Consider the following 16,476-nt stretch of genomic DNA (forward strand, 5'->3'; position numbering starts at 1 on the left):
ACGTAAAATGATATAGACATACATATAGAGAGAATAAGGAATAGAACAAAATATATAAACGTAACTCGCAATCTTATAATGTATCATAATGTATTATGATTTATATAAATTTATTTATAAAATATTCTGTCGTTTAAAAAATATTTTATTGCAGAATTACAATGAACATTACACGAATATATATATATACAAATATAAACTTTCAAAACTACACCTTGTTTTTAACAAACAATATTTTATATGTGTAAACAATGTACATATATTATATTACATTTTAATTCTATTAACCAAATATAGAATAATAAAGTGTTTATAACAATTTCATTTTTACCCTCCTATTTGTCTTTGTTCAATTATGACCATTGCGTAAATCCCAACAACATTGCTTGTACCACCTCCCCTTGTTGTAATACAGTTTTTTCTGCTTTACATCCTGGTAATATTAATAATGCATTTGCATTTTTACAGCTAAGTAATTTACTACTAATTTGATTTCCAGTACTGTAAGCTAATGGCAAAGTATCTACATTATTCCATTTTAAAATTGCTCTTGCATACTCCGGACGTGGATCCAACTTATAGGATGACATTAACTATCATTAAAATACAATTAAATACTATACAAACTAACAATTTGAAATACATAAATACATTACATACTTTTGCTGACACAATCGTTGGCGTGGAAAAGTCTTTGCATAATTGCTTTAGTAAAGGCAATGCAAATAAATTCATAGTAACAGTCGCAGAAGCTGGATTACCCGGCAAACACAATAAATATTTTTTCTTATTTTGAAAAAAGCATGTTGCAAAAGTAGTTGGTTTCCCAGGTTTCATGTTTACTCGTCCTAAAATTTAAATGTTCAAATGTTTACTATAATATTCAAAATTATTGTATACATATTGTATGTGTATAACCATAATTATACTATGAAATAATGATATTACCGAAATGTATAGTAGCATTAAAATAATATTGTAAAATAGGCTTCAGCATATCTCTATCGCCCATTGATACAGAACCCGATGTTATGAGTACGTCGACTTGTTTTAAAGCATGTTTAATCTTATGTACCATAATGCTCTCACTACATAACATATAACAATTAAACTAAAATAACGTTTTTTAAATATGTGAAATAAAATATAAATAAGGAAAAACTTACTCGTCCAATGCAATGCCCATGTCCAAAGGATCAAAACCATTTTCCTTTAACATTGTTAATAATGTAATTTTATTACTATCATATATGTGTCCTGGCATTAAAGTAGTTCCAGGGCATTGTAATTCATCTCCTGTAGATAATATACCAATTTTTGGAAGATTAGTGACTAACATCTTTCTGTAACCACATGCAGCAGCAAGCCCTAATTCTATTGCTCCAAGTTTTGTCCCTGACTTTAAAATTAATTCTCCTTTTTTTATATCACAACCAATTGGCCTTAAAGTAAATAAAGGAAAGAATAACTATTATATTACTGTTTAATGAACATCATATAAATAAAAACAAAATACCTAATGTCCTGGTACGGTTGAACTTCTGTCATAATTTCGATTTCCTTCTCCTCCATACTATCTGAAGTTCCCTTTAAAAGTTTAGTATCTTCAACTTGCACAACTGCTGTTGCATCTTTAAATAAAAAATAATAAGAAAATGGCAAAAAATATTATTCCAATTGAGCATATTAAACATACCATCTGGAATTGGAGCACCTGTATTTACTCTTACACATGTGCCATGTTCAAGTTTAATCGCAGTGGCCTATAAATTCATAATATTGAAATCTTATATTAGTTATATCAAAATACGTTGAAGATATTGCTTACAGTGTCTCCTGCTTTTATTCCACTTAGTACTTTCCTTTTGCCTTTTCCATCGCTTGCTAAGACTGCATAACCATCTTTAATAGAGGCTCTAAATGGCGGTAAATCATACTTAGAATATAGATCACCACCCAATATCCTGCCATGACATTTTTCTAGATCCTCCTCTGATGTACCATTCAAATTTAATAGTTCTGCATGTTCATGTATTAACTGTAGAGCTTCTTCCACAGAAATCATTGGATATGGAGATTCTCTACTGCGTTCAACTATACTAGCTAAACATGACTGTAGAAAAAGAATATACATATACATTCCTTTTTACATATATTTATGTTTACGTCTATAGCATGTTTCAGTTATTGCCAAAATATCAAATGTCTTATAAAAGGTATTTTTCATCCAAAATTTTATCTATCGCTCCATCTATAAAAAAACCTATGAGTAATATCTCCCCAAAAATCTTCCACAAAATCAATTTTTTTACATTCTGTATATTCCTTTTTTCTATGCATGAAAAGTTATTCATTTAATTAGAAGAAATTTTATTTAATAAAGTCTTACCATAATTTTATCTTGCCCTTGTGACAAGGGAATGTCTGCAACAATATTATTTTGCACATTCGCATGCGTATCTTTTATTCTTTCCTTATTATCTCTAATTAAGTCAACAGCATGTGGTATAGCAGATGCGATTACGCTTAAGCATTCCTTTGCAGCTTTTGGTGATCCCGGTAAATTTATAATCAATGTTTTATCTCGTATTCCACATACACCTCTTAATAACATATATTTAAAATATACATTTAAAGACTTCCGGAAAACGTGTATTAATGGAAAAAAAATTATGGAGTGTGCATATAACATACATTTTGAAAATGCTTATCAACAAAACAAACTGTGTAAATAAATAAATGTTAGAAAAAGAAATAAGTTGCTGTTTTAAAAATATCTATTATATTAGTTAGACTAAGAAGCAAGACAACCAACATGTTAATATTACCACAAAAGTGTTAATATTATCGTACCCTATAAATAATTACCCAAAAATAATAATAACAATATTTGTTATCAATAAAAATAATAATAACAAAAAAGATTTGTTATTTAACAAATTTTCTAATTTTTTAATGAAGTACTGTAATATATGCTAACGTTAATATAATATATTAAAATACGACAAGTTAAGATAATGATATCAATGAATAATTTTCAAATATCTAATTTTATAAAAAACATTGTACCTAGATAACATAGCCAATGGAGTGATTTTTAGACTGGATATTAGCATAGCTGCAATTATTCCAGGAGCTTCCTTTTGAATAATTTGTTTTGTTGCTTCAGGAGTTACATCTCTTTTAGAAAATCCTGTTCCACCAATTGTAAGAATAACATCTACTTGCCTATTATCGCTCCATGAAATTAATTGTTCCTATGCATATAAAAATATACATATACATATACATAGTTATGAAATTCTATACTAAAAAATTACCTTTATTGTAAATTCTTCATCAGGAACGATATTTTTATGATATATTTGACCTTTTAAAATCTTTCCAATATCAGACTTTTCATCTTTAATACATTGTTCTATTTCATATCCACTTTTATCTTCATTTTTATATTTATAGCAGCTATCACTAACTAATGATAAAATTTGTAAATTACTACATATTACGGTATTATTAAAGTAAATTAACAAATAAAATTTGTAAACAAATAAAATTTTGGACAATTGTAAAATAACAATGTAATAACAATGTAATAACCTACCTGTTAATAATCCGAATCTTATTGAATCCATACTTTATACGTAATTATTTTCACACGGATAAGTAAGTAGTAAATACTTAAATACTTGTCCGTTTGATAACACTAAAATTATGATAACATGAAATTAATAAAATTGGTATATAATATAATGTAATGATTATAATCTCAATAAGTAAATTATTATAGTAAACATACAGCATAACAATTTGAAAACACCAGATTTAATTAAAATAATATTAACATATGCATATATGAGTATATCTTTAAACGTATATGTTTTTAGATAACTTGTTTTTAAAGAGAAATTATAAGCTTATTAACTTTCAGTATTGCCAATCTTAGTTTTTGTTATCGTTAACGCATACTCTATATACGAAAACAACATCGCTGAGAATTATTATTTATCTAAGCAAAAGATAAAATGTAAAAATATTAAACAGATAAAAATTAAGATAATATTTAGCTAAAGATATACATAAATAAAAGTATATACATGTGTGTATGTGTGTGCGTATGAACGCGCGTGCGAATGCATATGTATAACGCGACACTAATGTTATTGTTATTTGAATAAAAGTGATATTGTTTGTGTTAATAAATACATAATTTATTAAATTTTTAAATTATTGTTACTCGACTAAATAATAATTGTTAATCGAGTAAATCATCATTATGAAAAAGGAATTCTTTCGTATATTATAGGTAATATTTTCGTTATTATCGTCGTCGCATTGTATATATGTAGATATATACAAGTACAGATATTAACGTGTAAGTGATTCTTCGTTCTATAGTTTAGTTTAGCCAACAAGTTGGCAACTTGATTATTTTATACAGTTGTGAATATAGGGAGGGGATTAAAAGGCTGAGTGAATAGTACATTATATACGAAGTCGTAGTGGAGGCAGTGGAACGAGAGGTGTGTAAGGATTAAGAGATATTCAAAGATTTACAATCCTATTACTTTGTGAAATTTCTACCATAAAATTTACTCCTGTATGCGCCACGAGAATTCCTGTTAACCGAGGTAATGTTTTGATAATTAATTTCTATTTATTTATAAATATAAACAACATATGGGGAAATGGAAGTTTATTAATAGCGACTAAGTAAATTATTTTGGCCTACTTACGCGACAAAAATCCAAGATGGGAGGCACGACCACGCACTGACGCACACCCTTCACTTTAACCAATCAGAATGCAAGTTACAGTTCTTAAGGCTAATAACCTTTGGCTTCCATTTTATATATACAAAAGAAACAATATATGTATACAGTAGGAATATACCTTTTTCTAAAAACAAGAACACAGTTATTATGTTTTATAAAATTTATATAATTTAAAGAATATATATTTCATATACTGAATTCGATTTCATAATATGCTAAATAATTTCATAATATGCTAAATAATTTCATAATATGCTATCTGCGTAATAACATATGAATGTATTAACATGATACGTTAAATAACTTTCTAATTAAATTTCTTTTTCATTATTATTATGGTTTAAGAATAATAATAACAACAACAATAATATTAATAATAATATATTGAAATTACATATAACAAATTCGATAATTCCCAGTATGTAGATTCAAAATATTTTTGGAAGATCACTTGTATTCTCAATATTCCATATGGATATTCCAACTTATATTCATATGCATTACAGGATTATCAGTATAAATATTATATATATAATATATATTGTAAATATTTATAAAAAATATTTATTTTCTAATAACAAACAATTTTCGTAAAAATAGATTTTCTAATATAATTTTTGTTGCAATCTCATTTTTATAACGAATATATGTAATATTGTTAATAATGACTGCCTGTATCTATACATTATATTTGCACAACTCAAGGAAAATTAAGAAATCTAGACGATAGTTGAAGTGTGCTATCACTTCACAGGCTCTATTTCACATGTTTTATTTAATAAACATAGAAGTCAAGTTATAATACAGTTCCATGCTAGCAATTAAATATTATATTACTAAAAGGTACTATTTATGTATCGTTCGATACATACACGTATTTGCTGTTCGGTAGTGAATTTATTATATAAAATAGATATTCTAAAGCTGATTAATTAGTTTAATTTGTAAACGAGATTTTTTTTCACTTATGCTATAATATTTTTATTTGGTGATTTGAGGAATAAATTGTATAAAGCAACCTATGTAAATTCTTCATCACAGAAAGTATATTTTTTAAAACATAGTAGATTAAATCCATTATCTATTATACTCGTTGTGCGTGCAACGTTTGTAAACAGTAAACAGTTCTGAAGTTACTGCAACCTGTATAAATATCAGCTATACATATATAATTCTTTTACTTTGGAATGTGAAAAGTAGTGTTATGGATATATTGCTTAATGCATTATACACGCGCGCGCGCATGCATACACACATACATACACACATTCATGCATGCATACATACATGTATCTGTATGCTTTGGCCTTTGATTATACATACAAAATAACCTTCAATTTATATTTTAATTAATGGTGACCTAGAAATTTTGTAAACTATAAAGGAAGCAAGAATGGTAATTAAATATAATGTAGTGTCATTTAAATAATGAAATTCTTGACTTAATACATCTTTTTTCATACCATTTATTTATTTTCCTTCCAATAGTAAGTACGATATTGTAGATTAGGAGGAAATAGACTAGTAGATCTTATTAAAGAAGTCACAATTGCAGCACATACATACACATATACATATACATAAATACTCGATACATAAATGCTTGCACTTATAAAATATGTTGTAAATGAAAATTGTAATTAGTAATAATAATAAACATTCTAACTTTTTCTGATTTATATACAAATTATCTGGTTGTTTCAATATCATTACATAAAAATATGATTTACTTGATATAATTATTGACCAAAAACAATATTTTCATACAATGAGTTATAGCAATAACAAATTAAAAAATTGGTAATGATGGTTTGTTCTTTGGAAAAAATCTTATCTAATTTCACAGACTTCAGTATCCCTATTTTGGAATAATAAATATCCAATTTTGTATATAACTAGATGCACAAGATAATCACTATAAATGAAACTAGTACGATATCTAGGAAACTAACCTAAAACTAACCTAATTTTGTTGGTCTCAAAGTTTATACACAGGTCTTTAAATATTTTAACAATTATACGTGACAATTAATTCCTATTTGTCTTCTCTTAACTGAAATAATAATTGAATTATAAATTTCAAATATTTTATATTAGAGTCTAATGGAATTTGGAATTGGCATTGGAAAATAAGCAACATATCCTTCCATTATAACATATTCTTTATAGTATCTTTTTTAAAAAGTTACAAATGTACAAGATTCAAGATATATTACCACTCATACATACATACATAAATAAGTATATATCTGAATATTTAAGTTTTATGGCGATAATGCGTAAATTTTATCAGATGTATAAATTAATGGCAAATATGATCTTTAATATCTTTGCTTGAAATAATGGTAATAGCTTTCCTATCAATTAAAAAAAAAATTTTGTTTTCAATATAAATTTTGTTTTCAATAAGAGTGCGTGCGTGCGCATAATTAATTTATAAATTAAGTAACTAATCTAACTTGAAAATTATTTTAATTAAATAACTTTGATAATGAATTAACTTTAGTTATCTGTTTTTAAAGAAATAACTTTGCGAAGAAACAGCTTCAAAATTCTTGATTTGTTTTATTTATATCTTTATTTAAATTATTTGTCATTTCAATATTCTATACGTAAAGTACTTACGAACGTCTGCATATACAAATTAAAGAAAGTTGAACGTTAAGTTTGAGATGTTTTCGTTTGGAAATATATTATTATATTTATATAGCAAAAAATAATTCATAGAATAGCACTTGGAAGAGAACATTGCTAAGTTAAATTAAGTAAAGAGGTCTATATTATATAAATTTACAAAAAATTTAGCAGACACTATTATTTAATATGATCAAGATATCCTATATTATAGAATTCATAATAAGTACTATTTTAGAATATGTGCAGACTATGTATGCAAGTGGATTTAGAATGTATAGTGAGATCAAGTAATTGTTTGCTAAAATTACGACCACTTTTCCAACCAGACGAGCATCGTTCAAAGTCCAAGGTTATATAACCGAAGCGTAAAAGTGAACCGTTTCTATTTGAAAGTATACGTGCATGTTATTTTCAACTGTTTTAAACTTTTATTGTAAGCTAAAGTGTATTTTTTATATATAGTTAGAAATAATTATTTAAAAATGATATAATTATGGTTGAACCTTTACATAGTTTGTATATCATACTTGATTTTAACAATTTTGGTAGTTCTTACTGAAGTTAATAATCTTTCTTTGTTATGCGCAACAAGTTCACAAATACAGACTTATAGAATGAAATATATGATATATTCATGTTATAAGTGTGCACTTAATGTTTTCTAAAATATGATAGCTTATACATATGCACAGTAATACAATAATAAGACGTTTTTTTATACTTAAGGAATTAATAACTGGATAAAGTTTTATACGTATATGTATAAAATCTATATATTAAAATATTTGAAAATTGCATTATTTTTTTTTATAACTATTATTGAACTTTACATCAGAAATATCACTATATTTTATTAAATTATGTAAAAAATGACACTAAAATTTGCACAAATATATTTGTATATTTAATTTGAATTTATAGTACCGAAAAATAAATTTTTACTGAAATATCAGAGTAATTATACAAATTATAGGCAAATACATATATGTATATCTTAAATGTGGAAAGTATATATGTATAAAGATTAGATTAAAGGTAGCAAAAAAATGTATTTTTTTTAAATACTAATTGTTACTATCATGGTTATAAATTTGATTTATACTTATTTCAGTTTTATAGCATATAACTGGTAATATGGCGGAAGCACATTCAGCTGTAGCATTTAGTTTTTCTATTACTCATGAGGGATGGGATGTTAATTTTGATAGAGAAGTCTTACATTTGGTATGGCAATCAGGTATCCGTTCTTGGAAGAAAAGATTTTTTAGATTTGTTGTAAGTAAATAAACATTAATTTAAAGTACAAGAAGCATTTTGAGGAAGCATTTAAGAAAATAATTAAATGAATTTCAGAATAACTTGAGAAGTGGTGTATACCCTGCCTCCTTAGAAAGTTTATGGTTCACTATAGCTTTGGTAACTGCAATACATTTTGCTGGTTACAAAGTACCTTATGATCTTGTTGGAAAAGCTGCACCATATCTTTCAGGGTAAGTTTAATTATCTTTTTTTAATATAATTTTGTGTAATTGTTAATGGAATTAATAAAAGCTTACACTGTTGGTGTTTACATTGCATAGATCTTCAATATTAGCACACTTAGCAGGATCATTTATAGTTGGGTTGTTTTTGTGGTTGATAGTAATATATATTATGCGATACATCTTGAAGTTATTACTTATGTACAAAGGATGGATGTATGAGTCAAGAGAAAAAAGGTCTAATGCTTCAAGAGTTACTAAGTTGTGGTCCACATTAGTGAAGTTGTTCTTTGGATGGCACAAACCAATGCTGTATAGTTTTCAAGGATCATTGCCACGACTACCATTACCCTTAGTGGAAAATACAATGAAACGGGTTAGATTATAGAATATTTCGTAATCCTATATAAGCTGTGAGTAAGTACTCACCGTTTTAGAAAAAAAGATGGTCTCATATTTTTCACCTTTTTCTCTAAGATATGTTCATTTAGTTATTTATTATTATGATATAATTAAACGTAATATTAATAAAAATATATATACATTTAATTAGTACCTACGCAGTGTTCGACCATTGCTTGACGATAAAAATTATTCTCGAATGGAGACATTGGCAAATGAGTTTCAAAGAGGCATTGGTGTGAAGCTTCAACGTTATTTGATTTTAAAATCTTGGTGGGCCACTAATTATGTTTCTGATTGGTGGGAAGAATATGTTTATTTACGTGGGCGATCTCCTATCATGGTGAATTCAAACTTTTATGGTATTGATGCGATTCTTATGTATCCTACTCATGTACAAGTTGCCCGTGCTGCAAGTGTTATTTATTCGTGTCTGCAGTATCGACGACTCATTGAACGCCAAGAATTAGAACCGGTCAGTATATAAATAAGTTTTTATAAATAAAATATTTTCTTCTATTTCTGATTAATTAAATATTTTTGTATTGATTATATATTAAATCATATTTTTAAGAAATAATTATTTGAATTTATATTTATTATGATCTATTCTTTATTGATATTACATGATTTCAATACTTTCGCTATGCTTTATCAAAATAATCCAATATTTAAATTTAATTTGATAATAGATGGAAATTATTAAAATTTTGTTATATTTTAAAGCAGTGCAATATATAAATTCTTAGGTAATACTTATTTTTTCTTGTAGATATTAATTCAAGGTTTGGTACCTCTCTGTTCATGGCAATATGAAAGACTATTCAATACAACAAGAGTACCAGGACTTGAAACAGATAAAATTGTACATTATCAGGATTCTAAACATATTGTTGTATATCACAAGGGAAAATACTTCAAGGTCCTTATTTATCACCAAAACAGAATCCTTCAAGCTTGTGAAATTGAAATGTAAGTGAAATATTGTAACATATCTAAAAGTATTTTAATCCTACTGTAATGATTAAAAATCCATTTTGTACATTATACATCATACAATTTATACATGTACAATACAACATGTACAATATTTACAACATGTACAATACATTGTACATTATACAATTAAATATATGATAAAATTAGTTTTATTATCCAAAATGAAAAATAAAAATGTAAAACATTATACCTTCGAAGATTCATTTATTAAAAATTGTTTAAAACTTTGTGTGTGTGTGTATACACACACATATTTTGAACTTTTATTCTATTAGGATATTTTATTTGTGATTTTGTTTTATTTTATAATCTTGAACTTCTAATTATAGAAATCACAGGTCTCCTTGCTTTATAGTAGAATAAAAAAAATCGTAATTTAAGAAAAATTAAAGTACTTATATTTGAAAGATGAAATACGGATTAACAAGATACACTTATAATATATGCATTTACTCCATAAGTATCAATTTCATTTCATGTAAAAATAATTTATAATAACATTGTCTCTTTCCATACCAAATACTTTTTTAAGAATATTTTTTTTATATAACATTATTTAGAAAATATTTCACCATATTCACTTAAAGCAGACATTCTGTATTCTTATGTACATATATTGTATTTTTCATTATTTCAGACAAATGCAACAAATTTTAGATGATAAATCAGAACCATCAGAAGGTGAAGAGAAATTGGCTGCTTTAACAGCTGGTGAAAGAACTGCATGGGCAGTAGCCAGAGAAGAATTTTTCTCGAAAGGAGTAAATAAAGCATCTTTAGATCTTATTGAAAAAGCAGCATTTGTAGTTGCATTAGATGATGTACCATATGTATATGATCCAGTAAGTGATACTAGAATTATCTTATTTGTAAATTTGTATCACATTCATAATTTTTATACATAATTTTTATCATTAGGAAAATCCAGATAAATTAGATCAATATGGTAGAATTTTATTGCATGGTAAAGGATATGATAGATGGTTCGATAAATCATTTACCTTATGTATAGGAAATAATGGCAGAGTAAGTGATGTTACATGAAAACATTATTCGAAAGCAGTAATTAATAAAAAAACAATTTATAAATAATCACTGTATATTGCTATGTTTTACAGACTGGCTTTAATGCAGAACATTCATGGTGAGTCTTTTTATATTGAGATATGTAGAAAATAAAAATATAATTAAACTATATAAACTATACAAGAAAGCAATATATAAAATAAGCAAATAATTGAAAGAAAGACGTTTTATGATGAAATGAGTACATATATTATTATATATTAATTATACTTTTTCTGGCATAAACTAAATACTTTTTGTTAATATCAACTAAACTTTTACGATAAATGTAGAAGCAGTTTGAAGCAATTATGACCTTATCTTATAATTCTTTGTATATAAATGATATATGGTCATCCACAAAAGTCTTCATACATATAGTAAGAAACTCATTTTTATGAAATAAAGCATATACATATATGTAACGACGTATATAATAACATATTTATTTCTTAACATACAAAGCAATAATAAAGCAGCTCTTCATCATCTTGGCAAAGAATGTTCCAACTATGCAGCAAAATTTTATAGCATTTAATTTTAATAAAAATGTGCTTTTTATAGGCTGTATAAAGATCTTTGTGGGTGTTTGTATATTTAAGAGAAAAAGAAATTTCATTATTATTATTTTAGTTAAATTATTTTAGTTATTAAATTTAGTTATTTTAGTCAAAAATATTGCAATTTAACCTCCTCATTTCCTTAATACTTACTTTACCAGAGCCGGTCAAACTACTAATTTCAAAATTTAATTTAGAATTGTACTTTTATTGTTATTTCTTTTGTTTATCTGACTTTATGTAAATTTTTATATTATCTGATTAATAAATTTTCCAATTTTTGTTAATATAAGAATTAAGAATAAAGTTGGATGAACAAAAGAAATAACAATGAATTGAAATTAATTTTAAATTAAATTTTGAAACCGTTCATTTATTTGAGCGTGGTAAGGTTAGTGTTAATCCTTGTATGACAAGTCAAATTGTCGTTTATGATCCATATAAAGTGTTAACACAAAGCAGTTCAAAAAATTATTAGCAATCATATCATATGATAGTATCATTTTGTTTGTTTTTTATTTTCTTGTAGGTCATTCAGCTTTGACCACTCATTTTTTTTTATTTTGTTTATATATAAACGATGCAATTAGAACAAAGCCCATGAAAATTCGTAACGAGCCTCCTTTATTCCAAATTTGCCATGAATCCTTATAAATGAATAATATTTCAATATTGCTTTTGTGCTCTTTGTTCTTTACAAATTTAATACAACATGTAATGCAACAACAATGTTGTATTATATGTTATCATCTGATACATAGAATTTTACATACCAAAGATTTTATGTAAGTAAGTTTTGAGTAGGATTTTAAATTGTATATGTATGTAATGCTTTGCATAGATCACAAGTGATATTGTGATATATTTTTATAATCTGTTATTTGAAAGTTAAATTAATTGACTATCAACATTTTACTTTGAATATTAAAAAATCATAATACATTGAAATTGATACATAATGATAAGTAATGAGCAGGGCAGATGCTGCAGTGATGTCACATATGTGGGAGTACGTGATATCTCAGGAGATCACCAATAGAGAGTAAGAAATTAAGTTCATAGCTTTTAGGGTGTTCTTCATGTCTCTTGCTTTTCTTGCCTACTCTATCTACCCTTCGTAAGCTAATTACAATACATTATTTGTAGATAATTGGAAGGTTCATGAAATTTATTCAACTTTTACATAACATGTTCTTATTTTCAGGAATATCTATTTAACACAAGTACATAAAATATGCTTAAAATTGATCAAAAATAAAATAAAGATATGATTATATTTTTATACATACAATTGTTTAGTACATTTTTATAATTTATTTCTATGTATGAGTTACTCTTGGTATTACACATTTTGTGTAATTCTCAGATATAAAGATATGGATCTCTGTAAATCTGTAAATATTCTTACATTCTTTTCATCTGTTTTATGTATACATCTTTATCATTACTGATTCTATTAATTGGTGGAATTTTAATATCTTCTTTATGTACAATAATTAAAATAATTTTGTTTACAATATGCTTGTTAGGGCTGACGCACCTATTATGGGATCTCTATGGGAATATGTTATCGCTAATGATGTGGAAATGGGGTAATTCTTTTTCTTATATTTCTCTGCTTTTAATTATCAAATGCTACATAAGTATTCAAATAATTATTATTCTTAATATATGTACATAATCTAATAACTATTTTTTACACTTCATGCATTAACAACTCTTAAAAAACTGTTGGTGTTTTATTATGTAATTATATTATATTGTTTGTGCAAATATGATTTACTAATATGTGTTCATATATTTAATATAAAATTTTATAACTTTTTCATATTACATATTTTGAAAGATTGCTCAAATGTATTGTAGGTATAAGGAAGATGGATATAATAAGGGAGTACCAGAGTTCACACCTCCACCTCCTGTTCGACTTCAGTGGGATTTGAATCCAAAGTGCATAGCCGCAATTGAAGAATCAAACCAAGTAATAGACATGCAATTGAAAAACTTCTTTTTATATGCAAATTTATAGTTATTTTCTATCAAAATTCAAAATTATTAATAAATCCATGACTAAAATACTAACTTACATTTGATATTTCTGATTTATTTTGTGCAATAAAAAATTGATTATATTAAGAATATTTTTAATTATCAGGTTGCACAGAACTTATTAAATGATGTCGAATTACGCATTTATGTACATGATGCATACGGTAAAGGGTTTATGAAAGTTAATTCAATGTCACCAGATGCATACATACAAATGGCCTTACAGTTAGCGTATTTCCGTGATTCTGGTAAATTTAATTTAACTTATGAAGCTTCTATGACTAGACTGTTCCGGGAAGGAAGAACAGAAACTGTGAGGCCGTGTACAATTGAATCTACGAATTGGGTAAAAGCAATGGAGAATAAAAATACATCTGTAAGTAATACTATAAAATTTATTTGGACCAAAAGTTTTATATAGATCAGTGTAAACGTTTTTATATTACAATTTTTCAAATTGTCAGAAACAAGTTATTGCGCTATTAGGCTACTTAGCTATTTAAATTTTTAATATTGGTCAAAATCTCGATTTCTCGAATTTTTTATTATAAAAAATTCATTCTGGTTTCAAAAATATTTCGTTAAAAAATGTTTTATGATATTGATATTCAATTCAATAATCAGAATGTAACAGTTAATTATCAGGACATAATTTGGTATGAAATTAATGTTTTCTATAAACAGGTTTATTGTAAAAAAAGCTTTAATGTGCTACATTTAATATGTTATAATAAGATAGTTCTATCATATTAGAAAGTTTGATAATTATTTACAAAGCAGATAGCTTTACCGATTTTGAATGATGTTAAAATGTTCGTATATTTACATGACCCTAACTTACTTTCGGTAATCATTTTCAATTCGTGTAAGAAAGAAAAATCAATCGATTTGGCATAGATAATTATGGGATGATAATGCTACTGTGAAATAATTTAGGGTATTAAATAATAAGACAAATACAATTCATAGTAAGTTTTATATTATATTATTGATATTCGGAATTGGAAAAAGCGATTATTCGATTATCAAAATCGTATTATTATTGAAATAGAAAGTTTTACAAATATCTTGGAAACTAAAATTGAGTAACGGTAACATGTATAGAGGGAAAAGTAGGTAAAAATGTTGATCTTGACAACATATCTCAAGATTATTGAAATCGGCGAAGTCGTTCGGTTTGTAAATAATTACCGAGTTTTATTATTATTATAATTAATTATGTCAGAAAGTTCTTGTATCATAATTTAATAATAGAAATTTATTGCTTCTGGTTTCATATGAACTTTTAATATTTTAAATATACAAGTATACAATTAATTAAAACAGAGTCATGTATTAATAACTAATTAACTATATAAATATTTATAGTAACATAATTTGTTTTTCTTGTCTTTTAAACGATTTGAAAATGTTATAGTTGTAATTAACTTAATTTATTTATTTTAGTATTATGTAATTTATTTTGTATTCTTCTTACAGGTTGAAACTAGGTATGATTTATTGATGGCAGCAGCAAAACAGCATCAAAAAGGTTATCAAGATGCTATGTGTGGTAAAGGAATAGATAGACATTTATTTTGTCTATATGTAGTATCTAAATATTTAGAAGTAGACTCTCCTTTCTTAAAGGTAATGTTTGCAAGAAAGAAAAATATAATTATATAATTTTTCTCAGAGATGTTTCAAAGAAATTTTCCTTTAGGAAGTTTTAAGTGAACCATGGAAGTTATCTACTTCACAAACGCCACATGGACAAACATCATTAATAAACTTGAAAAAACATCCAAATTGTATCTCTGCAGGGGGTGGCTTTGGCCCTGTAGCTGATGATGGTTATGGCGTTTCTTATATTATTGCTGGAGAAAATCTTATATTTTTTCATATTTCATGCAAACATAATTCTCCAGAAACAGTAAGCAGTCATATAAATTATTATTATTATGTAATTACTTCGTTCATAGCTAAAATATTTATATAATTATTTTTAGAATGCAGCTAGATTTGCAAAACAAATAGAAAAAGCATTAGCTGATATGAAGAATCTGTTTCTTGAAAGAAAAAAGCTGCAAGCTCAAAAGAATGGTTCTACATAATTATTCTGCAGCAAAAAGAGATGCAGTTACAGTATACTAGCGGAAAATTTCAATTTTAATCCTTTTTTTCCAAATGTTTTAAGATGATCCCTTTACATACTCAAAATGTATCTTTTGTAACATTGTCTGCAGAAAGAACACTAAATGGAAATAATTCAGAAGTACAAAGGAGAAAAATTAAGCATGCACAACGAGAAATGCAAAGTATTCTGATTAATTCACTTATGATATATATTCAAACAACTTCATAAACTAAACATTAATATTTCATGCTCTTTAACAGCGTACATTAAATTTAAAAACGTACAAAGTTTAATTATATTTATTTTTATAATAAGCATTTTATGAAAAAAGTTTTTGAATGGAAAACATTTCTAAATTATAATAATAATTAAAAAATATTGTCATTAAACTTTTA

At 25.8% G+C, this 16,476-nt stretch overlaps 2 protein-coding genes across 7 annotated transcripts; one reads left to right on the forward strand and one right to left on the reverse strand.

The window, feature by feature from the left end:
• Positions 1 to 338: 338 nt before the first annotated feature.
• On the reverse strand, positions 339 to 4,802 carry Cin (Molybdenum cofactor synthesis protein cinnamon). Of its 2 annotated transcripts, none has more exons than XM_072006317.1 (12): positions 4,734 to 4,802; positions 3,602 to 3,703; positions 3,321 to 3,472; positions 3,070 to 3,257; positions 2,390 to 2,603; positions 1,829 to 2,113; positions 1,697 to 1,763; positions 1,517 to 1,631; positions 1,167 to 1,442; positions 949 to 1,088; positions 661 to 848; positions 339 to 593 (listed from the first exon to the last, which is right to left on the reverse strand). In XM_072006317.1, the coding sequence occupies exons 2-12, from the start codon at positions 3,630 to 3,632 to the stop codon at positions 354 to 356; spliced, it is 1,896 nt and encodes a 631-aa protein (XP_071862418.1). In that variant the 5' UTR covers positions 3,633 to 3,703; positions 4,734 to 4,802; the 3' UTR covers positions 339 to 353. The 2 variants fall into 2 exon arrangements, with proteins under 2 accessions (XP_071862418.1, XP_071862416.1); XM_072006315.1 differs by lacking the exon at positions 4,734 to 4,802 and adding an exon at positions 3,797 to 3,945.
• Positions 4,470 to 16,061, forward strand: Whd (carnitine O-palmitoyltransferase whd). Of its 5 annotated transcripts, none has more exons than XM_072006305.1 (16): positions 4,470 to 4,628; positions 8,521 to 8,684; positions 8,763 to 8,899; positions 8,990 to 9,266; positions 9,444 to 9,767; positions 10,065 to 10,264; positions 10,929 to 11,133; positions 11,210 to 11,317; positions 11,410 to 11,435; positions 12,893 to 12,958; positions 13,446 to 13,508; positions 13,783 to 13,897; positions 14,072 to 14,341; positions 15,445 to 15,594; positions 15,668 to 15,877; positions 15,954 to 16,061. In XM_072006305.1, exons 2-16 carry the CDS (start codon positions 8,544 to 8,546, stop codon positions 16,056 to 16,058), a joined length of 2,397 nt encoding a protein of 798 aa, XP_071862406.1. In that variant the 5' UTR covers positions 4,470 to 4,628; positions 8,521 to 8,543; the 3' UTR covers positions 16,059 to 16,061. The 5 variants fall into 5 exon arrangements, with proteins under 5 accessions (XP_071862406.1, XP_071862410.1, XP_071862411.1 ...); XM_072006306.1 differs by lacking the exon at positions 4,470 to 4,628 and adding an exon at positions 7,703 to 7,842; XM_072006308.1 differs by lacking the exon at positions 4,470 to 4,628 and adding an exon at positions 7,783 to 7,807.
• The last annotated feature ends 415 nt before the right edge of the window (positions 16,062 to 16,476 follow it).

The sequence above is a fragment of the Bombus fervidus genome, chromosome 7, assembly GCF_041682495.2.
Source record: "Bombus fervidus isolate BK054 chromosome 7, iyBomFerv1, whole genome shotgun sequence".
NCBI classification, from domain to species: Eukaryota; Metazoa; Arthropoda; class Insecta; order Hymenoptera; family Apidae; genus Bombus; species Bombus fervidus.

What these genes read in the sequence shown, in the direction of transcription:
- Whd (XM_072006305.1), top strand. Translation starts at nt 8,544, where the DNA reads ATGGCGGAAGCACATTCAGCTGTAGCATTTAGTTTTTCTATTACTCAT. An exon ending in CAAGCTTGTGAAATTGAAAT is followed by an intron (nt 10,265 to 10,928) that starts GTAAGTGAAATA and finishes TCATTATTTCAG; the next exon opens with ACAAATGCAACAAATTTTAG. An exon ending in GCTAATGATGTGGAAATGGG is followed by an intron (nt 13,509 to 13,782) that starts GTAATTCTTTTT and finishes AATGTATTGTAG; the next exon opens with GTATAAGGAAGATGGATATA.
- Cin (XM_072006317.1), bottom strand. Translation starts at nt 3,632, where the DNA reads ATGGATTCAATAAGATTCGGATTATTAACAG. An exon ending in CCATTGGCTATGTTATCTAG is followed by an intron (nt 2,604 to 3,069) that starts GTACAATGTTTT and finishes TATGTTATTAAG; the next exon opens with AGGTGTATGTGGAATACGAG. An exon ending in CAACGATTGTGTCAGCAAAA is followed by an intron (nt 594 to 660) that starts GTATGTAATGTA and finishes TTTTAATGATAG; the next exon opens with TTAATGTCATCCTATAAGTT.